This window comes from Rhinatrema bivittatum, chromosome 2 (genome assembly GCF_901001135.1).
Source record: "Rhinatrema bivittatum chromosome 2, aRhiBiv1.1, whole genome shotgun sequence".
NCBI lineage: Eukaryota > Metazoa > Chordata > Amphibia > Gymnophiona > Rhinatrematidae > Rhinatrema > Rhinatrema bivittatum.
In genome coordinates, this window is record NC_042616.1 from 605,655,304 (window position 1) to 605,676,138 (window position 20,835).

The window sequence follows — 20,835 nt, forward strand, 5'->3', positions numbered from 1 at the left end:
TGGATTCAACTTTAATTTATCACTCAGCCAGACTGCTATTGCCTTTAAACACTGATTTAAGCTATTCATCAATTTATCTGGTCTTTTACTCAAAGGGAGATCTGATAATTATCTGCATTACATAATGCAGATCAAATGCCATTATCTACAATCTATATGATATAAAAAACAAGAAAAAAAAGACTGAAACCATTTCCAAGACCATAATGGTTACGGAATTCAAAAGGGCATGGGGTAAAAACAGGATCCCTAGTGGGGTAAACACAGGATCCCTACTGGTTAGAGCAGGGGTTCCCAACCCAATCCTCAAGACACACTTTGCCAGTCGGATTTTCATGATATCCATAACAAATATGCACAAGACAGATTTGCATGCATTGCCTCAATTATATGAAAACCTCTCTCATGCATATTCATTTTGGATATCATGAAAACTTGACTGACTAGGTATGTCTGAAGGACTGGATTGAGAACACCGGGGCTAGAAAATGGAAATGAAGAAATGAGGTAACCTCTGTTACATCTAAAGTTTACCCTCATGCAGAAATGTAACTTGCAAGGAATGGCACTTACTACCCTTAACAGAAGGCTTGAGGGTAACCTGCATGGAGCAGCAGCTACCCTAAAATACTTGCTGGGCAGGCTGGATGGACCATGTTTGGTCTTTATCTGCCATTATTTACTATGTTAAGAATGTCTACTAAAAGGCTGTATATACACTTTAAAACTTGGGACAACGGGAACCCCACGTTTCATGGGTTGTAGGTTAGATGGGGATTTTCCTAGCATTACAACCTATCTGCTTAAAAAAAAAAAGATTGAAACCACTTCCACGTTATATGCCTTAAACAAAAACCTTAAAAGGAGAAAGCAAATGTTGCTTACCTGTAACAGGTGTTCTCACAGGACAGCAGGATGTTAGTCCTCATATATGGGTGACATCACAGGATGGAGCCCAATCTCGGAAAACTTCTATCAAAGTTTCTAGAACTTTGAATGGCCCCTACTGGGCATGCCCAGCATGGCACCAACCCTGCAGCCAGCAGGGGTCCCCCTTCAGTCTTATTTGAAAGCTACAGGCAGTGCCGAAAAAATAAAACAACAAAACGTTACGAACCCAACACCGCAGGGCGGCGGGCGGGTTTCGTGAGGACTAACATCCTGCTGTCCTGTGAGAACACCTGTTACAGGTAAGCAACATTTGCTTTCTCACAGGACAAGCAGGATGGTAGTCCTCACATATGGGTGAGTACTGAGCTGAGGATGTCCGAACATGCACCAAATGTACCCAACGGCGTGCAACAGGCACAACAACTGGGGTGGAATTTGGTAGAGGGCATCCTGAACCCCACCGGGCATGCGGAAGGGTGTTGGTACGTCACGTTGGAAATAGGTTACGCAGGACAGATTGGCCGAAGATAGAATCTTATCTTCTGGCTTTGTCCAAGCAATAGTGGGCTGCGAAGGTATGGAGAGAGCTCCAGGTGGCAGCCCTGCAAATGTCAGGAAGCGGCACCGATCTTAGGTGTGCTACTGAAGTTGCCATGGCCCTCACAGAGTGTGCTTTAACATGGTCTTGAAAGGGAATGCCTGCTTGCTGGTAGCAAAAAGATATGCAGTCCGCCAACCAGGAGGAGAGAATCTGCTTACCCACAGGTTGCCCTAATTTGTTGGGATGGAAAGAGACGAATAATTGAGTGCTCTTCCTGTGGGCAAGTGTACGGTTTAGATAGAAAGCTAGAGCTTGTTTACAGTCAAGGGTATGCAGAGCCTGTTCCCCTGGATTGGAGGGCCTGGGAAAAAAGGTAGGTAGTATGATGGATTGATTAATATGAAACTCCGAAACTAACTTGGGTAAAAACTTAGGGTGAGTGTGGAGTACCGCCCGGTCCTGCAGGAGTTTAGTGTAAGGTGGATAGGTAACTAGGGTCTGTAACTCACTAACCCTGCGAGCTGACGTGATAACTAAAAGGAAAATCACTTTCCATGTGAGATATTTTAGGTCACAGGAGTGAAGAGGCTCGAATGGTGGTTTCATGAGCCGACCAAGAACCAGGTTAAGGTCCCAAGAAGGGGCCGGAGGACGTAAAGGTGGCTTGATATGGAGCAAGCCTTTTAAAAATCATGTTACAAGGGGTTGTACTGATATAGGGACATCCCCGACACCCTTATGGAAGGTGGCTACCACACTGACATGCATTCTGATGGAAGAGGTTTTTAGACCTGACTCTGACAAATGCCAGAGATAGTCCAAAAACCTTGGGATTGGACAGGAAAAGGGATCAAGGGACTGCGAAGTGCACCATGATGTGTACCTTTTCCATTTATAGGAATAAGATTTTCTTGTGGAAGGCTTTCGGGAAGCAATCAGGACACGAGAAACCGAATCTGAAAGGTTAAGTGGTTGAAGGATTAACCTTTCAACATCCATGCCGTCAGGGACAAGGCCTGAAGATTGGGATGGCGTAGGCACCCGTCGTTTTGAGTGATCAGATGTGGGTCCGTTCCCAAGGGAATGTGCCTGCGGATGGAGAGATCCTGGAGTATGGGAAACCACACTTGGCGTGGCCAGTGAGGTGCTATCAGGATCATGGTTCCTTTGTCCTGACGTAGCTTCACAAGAGTCTTTGAAAGAAGAGGAAGTGGAGGGAATGCATAGAGTAGACCGGTTGTCCACGAGAGGGAGAATGAATCTCTAGGCTGAGAGCGCTCGCTCCGAATGAGGGAGCAGTAATTGTCCACTTTGTGGTTCTGAGGGGACGCAAAGAGGTCTGTCTGGGGGTATCCCCATTGGCGAAAGATTGAGGTCGCTACTGAGGGGTTGAGAGACCACTCGTGTGGCTGGAAGACACGACTCAGTTTGTCTGCCAAGACATTGTCCACTCCCAGCAAGTAGGTGGCCCTGAGGTACATCGAGTGGGAGAGCGCTTCCACCCAAATCTGCGCAGCTTCCTGACACAGGAGGAAGGAGCCTGTGCCTCCCTGCTTGTTGATGTACCACATGGCTACCTGGTTGTCCGTCTGAATCAGGATGACGTGATTTGATAGGCGTTCCTGAAAAGCCCTGAGAGCATATCGCATTGCTCGAAGTTCTAGGAAGTTTATTTGATGTTTGGCTTCCCCTGGAGACCAAGACCCTTGTGTCTGTAGATTGTCCACGTGGGCTCCCCAGCCGAGGTTGGAAGCGTCGGTGGTGAGAATGAGTTGAGGATCTGCCACTTGAAAGGGCAGTCCCTGGAGGAGATTGTTGTGATCTTTCCACCACGCGAGAGACAGACGGAGTGTGTCGATGATGTGGACAATGGTCGACAGAGGCTGAACAGCTTGAATCCATTGTGACCTCAGAGTCCAATGCATGAGCCTCATGGCCAGGCGAGCCATTGGTGTGACATGGACTGAAGACGCCATGTGACCTAAAAGGACTAGGAATTGGCGAGCTGTTGCTGTATGCTGAGACTGCAACTGGTGAGCGAGAGACACTAGGGTTAGCGCTCGTTGTTGAGGTAGAAAGGCTTTTGCCTGCAAGGTGTCCAAGTCTGCCCCAATGAACGACAAGGTTTGAGATGGGACTAAATAGGATTTTTCGTAATTGACGAGAAATCCTAGAGAAATTAGAGTGTGTAGGGTCAAATCGAGGAATGACCGAGCGGCTTGCTGGGTTGGAGCCCTGATTAACCAGTCATCCAGATAGGGGTAGATGTGAACACCTTCTTTCCTGAGAAAAGCTGCAACGACCACGAGACATTTGGTAAAGGCTTGTGGTGCCGATGCTAGGCCAAACAGAAGCACACGGTATTGAAAGTGCTTTGGGCCTACTAAAAACCTGAGGTACTTGCGATGAGCTGAAGTTATCGCAATGTGTGTGTGCGTACTGAAGGTCCAGAGAGCAGAGCCAGTCTCCTCTTTGCAGAAGAGGTAGAAGCGAGCCCAAGGTTACCATCTTGAACTTTTCTCGCTGTAGGTACTTGTTGAGAGCACGTAGATCCAGAATTGGACAAACTCCCCCGGATTTTTTGGGGATCAAAAAGTGCCGGGAATAGAACCCTAGGCCTTGCTGCGAGAGTGGGACGGGTTCTATTGCTCTTAACTGGAGAAGAATAGAAACCTCCTGCTCCAGAAGGACAGAATGGTCAGATACTCTCCACCCTTGCAGAGGTGGTGAGTCCAGTGGAAGAGCAAGAAAGTTTAGGTGGTAACCCTGAGCAATGATTGCTAGCACCCATTGGTCGGTTGTGATTGATTGCCACATGCCATGAAAGTGGCACAATCGACCTCCCACTGGTATGCTTGGCAGAGGAATCAGGCTGCTACTCTCCAAGTGAAAGTCAAAAACCTGAAGCAGGTCCCGGCTGGGGAGCTGCTTGCAACTTTTGCTTTCGGGCCTGGCGAGGCTGAGGTTTTTGAAAAGGTCTCATAGTTCGGGACCTTGCTGGCAGAGGATAGTACTTCCTTGGACGGAAGAATGACTTCTTATCCTTCCTAAAGGGCTGTCTTGAGGGGAAGTCAGAAGGTATCGATGAGAGCTGTTTAAGGGTCTCATGATGGTCCTTTAATTCAGGCACTATTTGCTGGATCTGTTCACCGAAAAGATTGTCTCCTACGCATGGTAGGTCAGATAGCCTGTCTTGTACTTCTGGGCGAAAGTCAGATTTGAGCCAGGCCCATCGTCTTGCCGAGATGGCAGCTGCAGACACTCTAATAGAGGTGTCGAAGATATCGTAAGCTGTTCTTATCTCATGCTTTCCTGCCTCAAACCCCTTGTTGACAAGGATTTGAAGCTGTTCTTGGAATTGGTCAGGCAGAGTTTCAGAGAAGTCCTGTATCTGCTTGAAAATGACCCTATTGTACTGGGTCATATACAGCTGGTAAGCAGCAATTATGGAGATGAGCATGGCCCCTTGGAACACTCGTCGACCAATATTGTCTAGGAACTTGTGTTCCTTAACAGGAGGGGTAGATGAGTGAGGCTTCGTCCTTTTTGCTTTCTTTTGAGCTGATTCTACCACAACTGAGTGGTGGTCGAGCTGAGATTTTTGAAAGCCGAGGGCTGACTGTACTAAATAGGTAGTGTCAGCTTTCCTATGGACTGGGGCAATGGATCCAGGATTTTCCCAGTTCTTTCGAGGAGGTCAAGAAGAACTTGATGAATGAGAATAGAAGTGATCACTTTAGGGGCATCCAGGAATTGGAGTAGCTCCATCATCTGGTGCCTATCATCCTGCTCCGTCTGAAGCTGAAAAGGGCCCAACTCAGACATTTCCTTCACAAAATTAATAAAAGAAAGGTCCTCTGGAGGAGAATGCTTTCTACTTTCAGTAGGAGAGGGAGGTGAAGGTGTCTGTGGAAGTATCATCACCCCAGTTGTCATAAGGATCAGCAGACTGACCTGTAGGATGAGAAGGGGGTTGGATACCTGAGGGCCCCGGCTGAGGTTCCAGGAAAATCGAAGGAATCGCCGGGGGCACCAGGGATGTTCTGGAAGGCATCGGAGCCGGTATCAAAGGCATCGATGGCGCCAATGTGCGTATCACCTCCGATGAATGAATTGGTGGCGAGGGACGAATTGGCATCGATGGCTGAGGCAATACTCCCAAAGGAGGAATGCGGAACGGTGTTTCTCCTCCCGATGACGCTGTCAACGGGGAACGCACCAGAGCCATCGGAGACCCGGGAATCACCGGTAGAAAGCCGGTCAAGAGCGCCTCCATCCGGGATAGCAGCGGTGCCAGCGCTGCTGCAATCGGGTCGGTGACCGGTTCCACTCTCGGTGTCGGTGCTGGAGGAACCTGGAGCCGTTGCATCGCCTTGTCGATGGCGTCTTGGACCAGCCGGTCCAGTTCTTCCCATAGACCTGGAGCAAGCAGCCCCGGCTCCGTGACGGAAGAGGGAGGCAGAGGCACAGTCAGAGGGACCACCTTTACAGGCGGAATCGCGACTCCCAAACCCTGATTGGGTGAGGGTGGCCTCGATGTCCTGGTTGCAGGAATGGTCGGTGCCATTCCTGGAAGGGGCTTCTTCGATGGTGGCTCAGACGGTGGCGATGTCGATGATTTCACTCCCTCGACGGTCCGAGACTTACGATGTCGATGGCGATGTTTCTCCCTACGATCCCCTTGATCTTGAGGGGGAGTAATAGGAGTCGATGACCGTGAAGACGTTGATGGCGGACGGTGGTCGATGCTGGTGCGACTTTGACGGTGACGGTTCCGATGACGTCGATGCGATGGACGGCGTCGGGGTGTGAGCACGGAAGAGGAGTCCCATCTTCTCCATTCTGGCTTTGCGACCTTTTGGTGTCATAAGGGCACATTTGGTGCAAGTCAGGACATCATGCTCATGGCCTAAACACATTACACAGACTCCATGAGGGTCTGTGATAGACATGGTACGAGTATAGTCTGAGCACCGACGAAACCCCGACGCCATGGCCATAGAAAAAAATCGAGCCGCGGTATGGTCGATGGCCAGTAGGCTGCGAGGGCCAAACTCGACGGTAATCAACAAAAGACTGTCAAAAAACTTACCGGAGTACCACGGCCTGAGAAAAGTTAGAGGAGGGACCCCTGTGGGGCAATTTAAGTTTAATTAACTCCGTGAGGAAAATTCCTGTCAGGAATCTCTTCAGAGCTCCTAAACCGCGAGGCTACTGCTGCGCAGAAAAAAGAAGCCTGAAGGAGGACCCCTGCTGGCTGCAGGGTTGGTGCCATGCTGGGCATGCCCAGTAGGGGTCAGTCAAAGTTCTAGAAACTTTGATAGAAGTTTTCCGTGATTGGGCTCCATCCTGTGATGTCACCCATATGTGAGGACTACCATCCTGCTTGTCCTGTGAGAATAAATACTATAATTAACTCAACTTGATGGTCAATGGTTGCCAATTCAACTCTAGAGAACTTGTTTTTCTCCACTCAAAGCCTATCCCTGAAATCAATCTCTGTTAAACTCTCCCCAGCCATTACCTTCAAGACCAAGGAAGGAGATGTCAAATCTGTTGTTCTGTCAGAATATGGCTGAGAGGGATTGAGGTGCATAGGATTCTGCCAAGACAGAAACTTAACAGCAGAGTAGATTCATTTTAGACAAAGTATGATCTTCCCCTCCAAACAGACAAACAGCAAAGGGACAGCATAAAAGGGGGCTCATTTGTTTACATATTTAAGAGCTCCCTTCTTCCCCCAACTGCCTAAGACTACCTAAGGATGAGCTCATTAATTTAATTGAATTAATCATGATGCGTGCAACAAGATCACCACTGCTGCATTCTGGGTCAATTTTCTATGGGAAATTACTGCACCGGAACAAACACCATTATGCCTGTCACACTTTGGTCAGATAATTAAAAAAAAACAGCAGCAGGAGCATACACAAACTATAATCATTCAAGAAAATAACATTTAAATAAATGAGTACTGCTTTTATGCACTCTAGTCTGCTTATATGAAGTGAAAAGAACATGAAAAGAACAAAAGACAAAAAGTTTCCTTGATCACTTAATAGCCTCCTTATTTTATAAGATGCAAGAACAAGGTCTAAGCCAGCAGCAGAGGACAGCCCCGTCGACCATCTGACCGAGACCTATAATATGGGAGCTAATGTCTAATGCCAAAACAAGATGTATATGCTAATATAAAGCTTTGATACAAGTGGCACATCTCTTCTACAAAGTAATCAGCTACAGCAATACTGGATATTTTTTAAAATGTTATTCATGAAAACATTTCTGGACTATTCTATATTTGCCCTCAGATACAACACAGTGGAATCTGTAAGTCAGAAAATGCAAACAAAATATCATATAAAACAAAAGGAGCAGAGTGCAAACACTACTGTTCCTCCCAACCATTAAACACTGCAGTTTCTTCCATGTGCATTAAAGATTTCAACTTCCTTCCTAGATGCAGAATGCCATTTTTTTGCATAGCCTAATTGTGTATTTTCCTTTTATACAGCAGTATCCACTTTTCCCCTCATGGCAACATCGCCAATACCAACAGCAGTATATTGTAAATGCAGAAGGACCTTTCGGGCACAATAAACCCTTGTATGTTGGAGGACATCTGCTTAGAACATGCATAAACCAGGAGGTTCCTCTGATTCAAATCTGCACTTTTAAACTGGAAAAATTGATCTGTCTGTCTGTAAAGCAGTTTGGACAAAAGAATCTGTAAGAAACATTTATACTGTATCCATTTCTAGATCTAAAAATCAGATCCCTTCTCCATCATCTGTTTGCAACTCTCTCATCAGTGTTGTATTACTCCCATGATTGCTAGGCAGGCATTTTTGAAACTGTATCTAGTTAAGCTTAGAAGTATGGAAGTGCTGAAGCAAGAAAAGCAATATTGCAAGGTAATTTAAATTAAACCATGGAAAGAATAAGCATCCAGCACATGATCCTCGAGTGCCACAAACAGGTTCAGTTTTCAGAATATCCACATGATATACAAGATACATCTGTATATAATGCAAGCAGTTTATACAAATGTATCTCATCCACATTCATTGTGGATATCTTGAAAACTGGACCTGTATGCAGCACTCAAGGATTGGAGTTGCCTATCCTTGATATAAATGAAAACACTGTATGAGTGTCACAGGAAGGGGGAGATCACAAATTTGCATCCTGCATGTACAGAAACATTAGAAAGTTAAAAGAAAGATGGTCTCCAGACAAAGAAACTGAGGAGGTGGGAAGAGAAACATCCTAGCACTTGGCATCTGTACCTTACAGCTCTGATCACACCCTCTGTAGCCAGGGGGAGTTGACTCCAATGCCAGAAGCAGAGCTTGTTTTGTTTTGCAATCTCCTGTAGATGCCAATTAGCTTAGTAACTGCAATGCTATTTAAAGGGGAGACAAAAATCAGTATAATCTGCAGAAAGCCTGTTTGATCTTAGACTGGGTTTGGCACAGAGAAGGTTGCTATTGAGAGACAGTGTTTATAGTCTCCAAAAAAAAAAAAAAAGGGAGAAACGTTTATTCACAATGTACACATCAAGCTAGCAACCTTCAGGTACAGAGAAACAGGAAGATGTTCAAATGAAATGCTGTACATGCCACCTTTGCACAGATCATTTGATAACGTGTGGACAGTTCAAATAACTCTGTTCTCAAATATGAAAAAATAAACCACATGGTTCTAGACCATTGTTGAGTGTAGATGGCACATAGTTTTTACTGAGCATCTCAGATGCAGGTTACTCTAAGCTTACAGATTTTATGGGACTCTGAACACAGAAAATGACTTTTTCCTCTACAGCAATACAGATTGGAATCCGAATGCATATTAATGCTTGTAGTTCTATTCTTCATAGTAAAGAGGGCTACAACATTTTCTCAACACTTAATCTGGTACTACTATGATACAGACTTGCCCTCTCCTAGGTACTGTATTTTGAGATGCTTCTAATTCACTCTTGTGCAGGTACAGGTCAGGTTTTCTATGCAAAAATGGAATGGGTTGCTTTAGAGGATGTGATGCATTACAGAACCAATACTACAAATGTTTATTGTACATTAGCTTTCTGGCATAACAGTTCCTTCTAAAGAGAAGACCGCTGGAATATAGAAAAGAGTAGGCTGAAAATCACATCTAAAGTCATCACCTCTGAATTAGATCAATGCCCACTGTGTACCCTGTGATGCTGAACACAGGGAATTGCAGAAGACCATTAAAAAAAAAAAAGCCACGGCGAACAGGTAATATGGGTAAATCATTATTATTCTCCTTTATGCTGTTGTAGAGTTTTGGTTAGTGTTTGTTATATAAGCTTAGTCTTAAGGTACACCTTTAAATTGCAAAATAAAATGTAATTGTATCAATTTAAACAACAAACAATATTGTACAGCTGCAAAGATCCTGTGCTCATATGCTGCTATTCTATTGCATTGACAACCACTTTGGGTGATTCATGTATTCAAAAAAACAGGTAACAAATCCAAATAAATAAATAAGACTCAGGTCAAGTCACAAAGCACTATTGGAAGCTGCTATTCCAGTGTAAAAGGAGGTACTCCTCACCCTATGAAGTTTTATACCACGGTTTTGTCTATCCAATTAATATTCAATAATCTATGAACATTTCAGGAAGCAAAGAACAAATAAGTAGCATTGCAACTAAAATTACAGCATCTCCTGTCAGATGAAAATGTTTCTGACTGAATGGATTGTACATTAGATTATAATCTATTATCGACTTTGAAGACTAAGGAAGTTTTCAAACTGATTGAGAGCACCCTTCTATGTGTATGTGATTATACTATTCAGATGTATTTGACTCTTCAAGATCCTGTATTTATATATAAATTAATTTCCTACCACCACTTTCCCACATGCTACAACCTTCCTCACCAGACAATATGTCCCCAGATCTCAAAAATCCCTTGCACACTGAGAAAATCTTTTCCAAAACTGAACTCCTCAGTGCCACTCTTCTGCCAGCAGGAGTTATCACCATAGTGGCAGCCACCTTTCTAACCATCCCAGAGTTCAAGAACATAAGCACGACCTTGCTGGATCAGACTTATGGTCCATTGAGCCCAGCATCCTAGGACAGTGTCCAATTTGGGTCACCAGGAGGAACCTGGCAGATCCTAATGGGAGATCCATTCCCTGTTGCTCACACCCAGAAGTAAGAGGTGGCAATCCCCAAGCCTACTTGGCTAATAATTGTTGATAGACCTATGCTCCAGAAACTTAAATCTACCTAATATTTGTCTTAACTACAGCCTTTGGTAACAAATTCCACAGCTGAACTGTGTAATGACAGAAAAAATACTCTTATATTTGTGGTAAACCTGCTACCAGTTAGTCTTATGGCATGTCCCCTAGTTATAGCTCTATTTGAAAGAGTAAATGACTATGCCCTGTTAATTTTTTCCACACTACTCATTTTATAAACCTCTGTCATATCTCCCTCAGTCATCTCATCTCTGAGCTGAAGATCCCAAACCTTTAGCCTTTCTTCATAAAGGAGCCTTTCTACTGCCTTTATCACTGTTACCCTTCTCTGTACTTTTTCTAGTTCTGGTAGATCATTTTTGTGCATATCACCTCTGCAGTGTACCTGGGAACTGCCAGCTCCAGAAAGGAGACTGAAACCAGAGGGTCCTACATCATGGTACACAATGCCATGCAGCCAGCCATACCTGCATGTTTAAGGAAGGAAAATCTTAATGAAAAAAATCTTATCACAGAACACTCTGTTCTCACACGTCAGTCCTCTTGGAAAATCAGCTTCCAGAGGGGGGGGGATCAACCTAAAAACGTTCACCCTTATTTCATTTGTTCCCATTTTCTCTATGCATTTTTATCTTTTCTAACTTGGCAAGAGATGAGAAAGTCACCAAGTCCACTTTAATTTAAAATTCTTTACTGTGTTTTTAAAATTTTTACACTCCACTAAGTTGCTCTCAGTTCAGCCTCACTATTTATTCTATATACACACAAGCATACATGATTACACCTGTAAAATTACATGACCCTTGAAAGACCATGAGATTTAGAAAGTTTAGGTTTTAAAAGATCAGGCTACAAAAGGCTGTGTTTTTCCCTGCCCCTGGATAGAAGTCCAGTTCACTGACACAGCAGCCAGATTGTACAAGCAGCTTAAGAACCTCTTTTTGTGGTTGAAATATCAGTCTGGCTACTTGACCACTTGACCTGTAACTCACCCAAAGAACTCTTAGAATACTGGAACTCCTCTCTTACATCCACCCTCGACAAACTGGTCCCCTCGAAACTATTCTCAACCAAAAGAACCAACTCTGCACAGTAGTATAGTACCACGCTTCAAACCCAAAAATGTGAGCTGAGGAAATGAGAGAGAAAATGGTGGAAAGACCCTAGCCACACAAATAAAACACTATATAAAACTTACAACATATCAAGAGGCCATCAACTCTGCAAAGAAATCATATATCTACATGAAACTGTCAGCCATACTAAACAACCCAGGATAATTAAATGCCACCGTAAAGAAAGTAATTATCCCCATTTCAGCCCCCTCTACTCTCCCTCCCACACTCCCGGGGATGAACATCACAGAAACTTTCACCTCTCACTTTACCAGTAAGACAGCAACTGTAATCAGTACCATTAACTCCCATACTGAAGAATCCAATGATGGCCCAACCTGGGAATGTTTCAATGACATTACAGAATCTGACACCATTAAGATCATCAATAACCTGAAACCATCATCTAATCCTCTTAACCCATGCCATACTACTCTACTTAAAATGATCAAACTGGATACTGCACCGTTTATTACTAAGTTCATCAACTCATCCCTACAACATGGTGATGTCCCTGACCTACTAAAACAAGCTACAGACCAACCCATAAGTAAAAAACATTCAGCCAATCTTACCGACATCTCCAGTTACTGTCCGATCTCTGCTCTATTGTTCATGGCCAAAGGATTAGGAACAGCATGCTTCAACTCTACAACTTCATTGATGGTAACATCATCCTCAACCAACACCAGTTTGCGTTCAGGATACCGGCTCTCCAGCTTTGACATGGTGAGATGTGGTTTTGATTAAGGCACAGCATTCCTCCTATGTCTACTTGACATCTCTGCTGCATTTGACACTGTTAATAATGCCATCCTACTCTCAAGACTGCGCTCCATTGGTATAACTGGCTCTGTGATGGCCTGGTTCTCTTCATACTTCAACACCAGGACCCAACAAGTCTAAATTGACTCTTTTTATTCCTCCCTGATGCCCCTGAGCTCTGAGGTATCCCAAGGTTTTGCTCTCTCTGCTGCTTTATTTAACCACTACCTAACTCCATTATGCCGCACTCTTGCTGACCTTGGAGTTCACTACAAAATGTATGCAGATGATATTCAATTATTTTATCCTCTGAAGGAAACATGGGCCCTTAAAGAATCTTTCCTCACCCACCGTCTCTCAACCATCCAAACATGGCTCCACAGCAATAAATTAAACCTCAACATCTCTAAAGCGGAAATCATTATCTTATCACACTACCCAGTCGATAACACACTCAACAATTTCTCTTTCAATTCCCATTCCATACCCATCTCTCCAAGTGTACGAAATCTGGGAGTCACAATTTACTCCTCCCTCTCCATCACAACCATATAAGAACTATTACCAATTCCTCCCCCTACAAACCTAATTTATTCCATTACTTTCAATCCCTTCTTGAATACTCTAATTTTAGGACTGCACTTCAATCCCTACTTTTCTCCGGTATGGACTATTGCAATTCTCTGACAGGTCTACCTTTATATGCGATCCATCCACTACAAATCATACAAAACTCGATAGCATGACTCCTTACTAGCATCCCATGCGTGACCACATCTCACCTGATCTCAAATCCCCACACTGGCTCCTAATCTGTTACCGGTTACAATACAAGTTTGCCATGATCATACACGCCTCGATTCACAATTTACACTCCCTATTGATTTTTTCAATAATACAAATCAAGACCCTCTCAGGACCCCTCAGATCATCTCTAATGCTATTAGATGTCCCATCCCAAAGCTCACCCATCTTGAGGAAACCAGAGAATGTGCCTTCTCCACAGGACCACTCATATGGAACAGCCTACCTAAAGAAGATGTCTCCGAAAAAGAATATTCTTTTAAAAAGCCCTAAAAACTTTCCTCTTCAAAAAAGCATTCCCAAATCTAAATGATAATTGACTAACTCCAACATGTCCACCCTCAAAGGGTGCTCATAGCTGACTTCTGCCCTCTCTTCTGGCCCTTATCTTGATAGAATGAACTCTCTTGATGCCTACATGTGCTCTCAATCCTGAAGAATTATGTTATTCCCCCCCCACCCCCTTGGATGATCTATGTATTGTGTTTCTCCTATACACTCGACTGCATATGTTTATATGTATTGTGTTTCTCCTATACACTGGACTGTGTATGTTTATATTGTACCTGCTCTGAATGTAGGAAGGGCGGTTAATAAATGTCTTTAAATAAATAAATAAACAAATAAATAAATAAATACTTAAATTCTGTTGACTGATTTCTTTTAGGAGCATTTTTACTAAATTATACAAATTGTTAAAGTTTTTTGCATGAACTTGTTACATTTAAACTACCCAAGATTTTGAATTGGGAGTCTTATGGTGAAAAGTTTTCAATAAGACGACTGAATTTGCAAAGTTATCTTTCACACATCCTTAGCCACAAAGGGAGAGAGACAAAGGACACTAAAGCAGGATATTTAGGTTCAAAACAAGGCGTGGTCTAGTTGTAGTTAGAGCAGAGGGCTAAGAACTAAGGGGACCAGGGTTTAAATCCCATTCTTTCAACATCTTTTGCGACCTTGGGTAAGTCGCTTAACCCTCCACTGCCTCAAGTAGAAAAAGAGGCTGTAAGTTCTCTTGGGCAGGGAACTACCTTCCCTGTTTGACTGTAACTGGCCTTGAGCTCAGGATTGGAAAGGCATACAAATCCAAGTTCCACAGTATAAAGCAGAACTACATTATAATCAAACTATTGCTACTAACACTACTCCTTAAACAGACAAAGAGTTCATGTAGTATGTGGCTGAATAGAGATTTGACTGCAAACTAATTTATCATCATGGAGGAATTTCTTTCCTTCCCACTAGTCTCACCCACAAACCCCTCAGTACCAGATGTGACAAATTTATACAAATTACCTTGAGTCATGGTACTTAGTGAGTGTTGCCAAACTGCTGGTGTACATATGCCCACCCACATCAATGTGCACGGGCGCGTTGGATTTGGTGAGCTGTGCCGGAGTGGGGATGCCTTGATTGTTTAATGGAGATGCAGGTGATCTGGTGATCAGAGGTCTTGACATGTTGGGCCGACTGTCCTGTGAATAGACAAACATGCACATTAGGCAACTGCTTGGACTAAAAGATGTAAAAGCTGAGACTCCAAACAGTAAGCACTCTTTCAACCCATCTGTGGATGAGCCTTCCCCAAAAGTAGACTCAATAAAAACATCAAGGGAAAAGTAAATCTGCTTGTTGACAAGTGGCTGTTTCAAACTATTCCTTAAACTCTACAACTTGGCAGATTAGTAGCTCTCCTCTCCCTGGATTACGGCCACACAGTTTTCCTAATTTGCCATAGTTGGGGGGGGGGGGACGGACTCATTTACTCCCGGCATCTGTCCACAGATATTAAGAACCACAAATGAAAAGCTATACATTGTCACAGCACAACTGCCCTCCTGAGCCATCCAGCCAGCCACGATTCTGATGAAAGCAAGTTTGCAACTCGGAGCAGAAACACAGGCCAGTGATACACGTTGCAATCACGAAAGGAGGTGGTGTACACACTAGTGAACAAGATGTACGCTTACTTAACGTGTGTGTGTGTATGAAACAGGGCGAGGTGAGGTGGAGTACTTTATTCAAGTGGATGAAACAGAACATTTTTAAGCTACTGAAGAAGAGGAAAGAAGGAAAACAAGCTCCTAGAGAAATGTCTTTCATTGTAACAATTTTAATGGTTAAAAAAATGTATATATATTTTTAAAAAATGTATAACAATGATACACAAATCATTTTTCCTTAAGAGCCCCATTGACTTGTCTTTTAGACACACATTTACAAAACTCATTGAAAGAAGAAACACACCCCCCCCCCCCTGCCCCCGGGTTAGCAGCGAGGAATTAATTGGAAATCAGAAAAGTTTCAGAAACTAGTTCTTACAGAATATGGCATCTAGATTTCGTCTAGGTTTGGTTTTTTTTTTCTTTTTTTGTGGGGAGAAAAGACTTAGTGTCAGTCTTTATGAGATTTAAGCTCCACATAGCAGGGGCTGTCTTAAATGTCTCTGTACAGTGCTATATTCACCTTGAAGCAGTATATAAAGGTTTAATAGTAAGCAGTGGTGTCATGTAAACAAAGGAAAACACCACCCTTACCACAACCCAGCTCAGCCAAGATCAAGTAAAGAGAGCCACTCACCTCTGACAGCTATAAAAACAATTATAAAGCAATCACTTAGTATGAAGCGCTTGCTTACTTCAAGTCCCTTCTGAAAGGAGCGTCATGAAAACACTATTCTACACTGAGAGGATGGGAGCATTGAAAGTGGAAATCCTAAAGGCATGACAGCCAAAACATAAGTTGGACCATGCAGCTTGGGCTAGGTAAGCAAATATTTTTTAAGTGATTTTTTTTTTTAAAATAAAATAATAGAGGCAGATGGCCTTTTCTGATCCTGTGATACAAAGGGTTGCATTATTTTATTTTATTTTATTTCTTTGTAAACATCTTTTTATTGAAGTTTTGCAAACAGAGAGAATAATAATCAAGGAAACTCATAATGATGGTGCTCTATGAAGAACACTTATACAGTATACAGAAATAAAGCTAGCAATTACAATGACAGAAATCTCAAGCGGAGAAACAATATGTCAAACTCTGTTCAAAATTTCACCCTCCCACCTTCCCCCCAACTTTAGTGGGAACACGCATCCAACTAGCAGGGTACCAGGCCCCCTCCATTTACTCTAGCAAAACATGTCCTACTAAATAAGCAGGGCACAGATTGAAGTATAAAAATTATAAAATAATAAATTACATGGAAACAAGATAAAAAAAAACGATAAGGAGGAAAGAAGAAATAGCAGCATAATACAATATTGCTGAAGACTTATAATGGAGTACCAGATAACTTATGGGCAGATGACTAGTGGGCCTTCTGTATAGACAACAAATCGGGAAACATTTCAGCTAGAGTTGAAAGGTGCAAATACGCCTCAAAGCAAACATCTTCGGGTTAGGAACTGGCAGGAAGGCAAAACAAAAACAGGATCACTCGGACAGCCTTAAACCAGTGCGGTGTGCCTTGTAGTCCGTAAGGGCTTCATAAACTAAGCACAGTATTGCATATTAACGGTGGGAGATTGGACCAATAGTCATGCCAAAGCTAGAGCACAGCTTCCCGCCTCAGCTCAGAAGTGTGTTTTGCAGGTAATTAGTCAAAAGTAAGAAGTTTCTTAATCTTTAATTCCACTGGGCTAAATTCGGGCTATCGCTCTGTAGCCAAGAATATAATATAGTTTTTTTCCCCAACCATGGAGACTTTATCTAACAATAGCTGTCTATCAGACCCCAAAATGAGTACGTCATATTCACAGATGCCAAAGCCAAAACTTGGGGTCCCCAGGAAGCTTGCACTTCCAAGTAGATTCAATAAAATTCTGGATCTTAATCCAAAATACCTGTATTTTGGGATGTTGCCAAAACCCATGAAAAAAGTCTCCTAAATCTAAACACACATTACTGGCAAATGGGAGTCACACATAGTGAAGCATGATAGGCTCTCTACTGGGAAATATATATTTGAGACAGAAATTTGAATTGAGTTTTGCTGAGAATCACATTTTCAGATATTTTAGGTATTTTCTTGAAACACCTTCGTAGTTCCTGCTCCAAGAGAGCCAGGGCCAGCCATCTATTCCATTTTTGGAGAATCTGGGCCAGGGGATCACCACAACAGTGCTCAATTAAATCTGACACAGGAAGGTTTCTCCTTCTTACTTTCAACCATTACCTCTTCTAGCATCCCTAGTTTATTGACCTTAGGATATTTTTGAAGGAGATCGTAGAGAAAGTGCATCACCTGCAAGAACACATAAAACTCTTTATGCAACAACTTATACTTTTATTGTAAATCTGTGAATAATCTGGGTATCCCTAACAAAAATGGCAAGCTTGTGCCAGTCCCTTAGAATGCCATCTACTTAACACATGATCCTTCCAACCGGGGGGACGGACGGACTGCAGATTTGCTGAATAGAAATGAAAGGAGACAAAATCCCCCCTCTCCTTAAATACTTTACACAGAAACGCCCAAGCTTTTCAACAAGAAGATACAAGAAGGTGAATCTTAAGATCTTCAAGGATATCTCTCTACGAAATATGAATCAGGGAGTTCAGAGATAAAGGACCCAGCCACTCTTGTATCAGCTCGTATGGGGAATAATTAGAAGGCTGAAACATCCAGTCATGGAGATGTTGTAGCATACATGCCAAGTTATATAATTTTAGATTGGGACAATTAAGGCTCCCTCTACTGGAATCATTCATCCAAAAAATCTAGAGAAATACTTGCCCTTTTTCCAGACCAAAGAAAGCAGCTAACCTTCTTATTAATTTCTGTAAAATCAGCTCTGCTTAGCCAAATGAGCAGCATTTGAAGGATATACAACCATTTAGGAACTTCCTTCATTTTGAGAAAGTGAATTTTTTCAATTAAGGAAAGCGGGAGAGACCACCACTTTTGCAGGGAGTTTTCCATATTACGCATAAGCGGATTTACATTAACATCACAGAGCCTGCTTACATCTGAAGGAATCTTTATCCCCAAGTATTTCATTACCTCCTCCACTCACCGTAGTGGAAAATTGACAATCCAACCATCTCTAAGAGAGTCCAAGACTTCTAAAACCTTGGATTTGTCTTGATTAATTTTTAAGCCTGCGAAAGCTCCGAAATCCAACTGATGTCTCAGGATGTTTCCCAATGACCCCTGGGGCTCCGTAAGGAATACCAGAATGTCATCAGTGAAGGCCGCAATTTTAAACATCTGTCCAGCCTTCTCCATACTCCTGATTGTTTCATCTCTGTCAATTTTCCTCAGCAGGGAGTCAACTGAAAGAATATATAGTAAAGGAGAGAGGACAACCCTGCCGCACCCCCCTAGAAATACGGAAATTATCTGACTTATGGCTGTTAGCTAGGATGTTAGAAAATGGGGAACAATACAGGAGGGCAATATACCTGGATAAATCTCCCTCAATCCCATACCTTTTCAGAACAGAAAACATATAGGGCCAAGAAACTCTATCAAAGGCTTTTTCCAAATCAAAGCCTATTGCTACCGCCGAAATCTCATTAGCCTTACAGACAGAAATAGCAAGAGTGAGTTTCACTATATGGGAACACACTGCCTTGCCCTTCACAAATCCCACCTGATGAGGTGAAACTAAGGATGGGATGACCAAATGTATTCAATCCGCTAATATCTTAGAACAAATTTTCAGGTCACAGTTTAACAAAGAGATCGGCCTGTAAGAAGATAAAGAAGGATCCTTCCATCACCATGATGTATGCTTTATTAAAGTCTGGGGGGAACTGGCCTTCCTGCAATGCTCCCAGAAAGAAATTACTCATAGGGCTTGCTACATGACGACATAAGATTTTGTAATAATCATAGGAAAAAACATCTGGCCCTGGAGCCTTACAGGATTTGCTAGCTCTGATGGCCTGGGTAACCTCAGACAATTGGATTGACCTATTCAAAAACTTCAGCATGGAGGCTGAGAGGGAGGGCATGTGGAGCCATTGAAAAAATAGATCCTCTTGCTTCACAGATGTCCTCAGCTTTGAAAACTATATTCCCCTTGTCATGTCTGATCTTTTCGATATGTGTTTTGCCTTTCCAAACCCTCATCATATTTGCTAAGAATTTCTTAGCCTTGTTCCCATAGGAAAAAAAAATATGCTTTGATTTTTTCAACATATGCTGGGCCCTTTGGTGAAGGACCGTATTCAAACTGTCCAGCATGTTCTTATACACCTTGATACTTTTTAGACCCTCCTAACAACCATTTAGATTTTGCAAGCTTTAATTTCTCCTCTAATTGTAAGATTAGTTTAGTCAACCTTTTGTGCCATGATATCAGATAGGATATAATCTTCCCTCTAATCACAGCCTTGCTGGTCTCCCAGAAAAGAGAAGGAGACTGTACATGTTGGGAGTTATTTGTTGCAAGCTCTCTCCATTTTTGACATAAAAAAGAATGAAAGTCCAAGTCATCTCTCTATAACTTGGGAATTTCCATAAACTCTCTCCAGGGCCCACATCCCCACACCTAAAATCCACCCACACAATAGCATGGTCCAAGATGACTGGAAGGCCTATATCTGCACCCAAAAATAGTGAGAAAAAATTTGGGAAATAAGAATGTAATCAATCCAAGATTTTTTTCCCACTGCTGCTGAAAACAAGCAGGACTGCATTCATTCCCTTTTAAGTTTTTTACTCTCTGCTTCTGATAGATGCATTTCCTACTGACATGCGATACTCGCTCGCTTTTTATTTAATGCAAGGAAATCCTTTTTCCTCTTGATGGGAGACCCTAGCCTATTGACATTCCATGAAATGACTCGTATATTATTACAAGGAGAGGTGATAATAAAAAAATAAATGTAGTGAACTTGTGGGACACTCAGCCTTGCCCCACTGCCCCCCCACCCCCCCTAACCACGAATGGGAGGAAATAAAGAACCACTCTTGAAAACCATTAGAGGAGTCCCCAACCCTGCAGAAAAGGAACCAAACTAAAGAGATCCCACCAGTTTCCCCTCCTCCCTTGACATAAACCCTACCCCCCCCCCCAGCCCTAATAACTCCCTACCACCACCCAGTTAAGAAAATTCCCAACCAGGAAGTGTGAGGTACGTCTAACATGTGTACGGGTGCCATCCCCCTATTAAAAAGAGAAATGCCAAACAAGCACCAGACCCATAAAGCTGGCAATGGAGTCAAAGACCTCCTACCTAGCCTCCTTTCACTTCACAGAGGGTAACGAACATCAAAAGACTCAAGGTAAGAAGGAAGAAAACGAAAGAGAGAAAGGGGTCATCCATGGCCCAACCTCCAAAAGAAAAAGTTGCTAACTCACAAGGGCCCTGACGCAACCTCCACTCCCCTCATTTCTCTCCTCTCTCTCCCTCTCCCCTATGTCCCCCTCTCTTTTCCACCTTTTTTTTCCTTTCCTTTCTCCTCTGAAACCCTTTATAACATATCAGGAAAGGAAGAGAAAAGAACGTCATGCACTACAG

The 20,835-nt window shown here is 42.9% G+C and overlaps 1 protein-coding gene across 3 annotated transcripts in view; it reads right to left on the reverse strand.

Moving 5' to 3' along the window:
• The window catches only part of KCTD1 (potassium channel tetramerization domain containing 1), a 315,950-nt gene that overhangs the window by 76,055 nt on the left and 219,060 nt on the right, over window positions 1-20,835 (reverse strand). For all 3 annotated transcript variants that reach the window (XM_029591170.1, XM_029591168.1, XM_029591167.1), the window contains exon 2: window positions 14,662-14,840. In XM_029591170.1, the coding sequence (XP_029447030.1) occupies window positions 14,662-14,825 (164 nt within the window). In that variant the 5' untranslated portion in view covers window positions 14,826-14,840. The remainder of the gene's footprint in view (window positions 1-14,661; window positions 14,841-20,835) is intronic.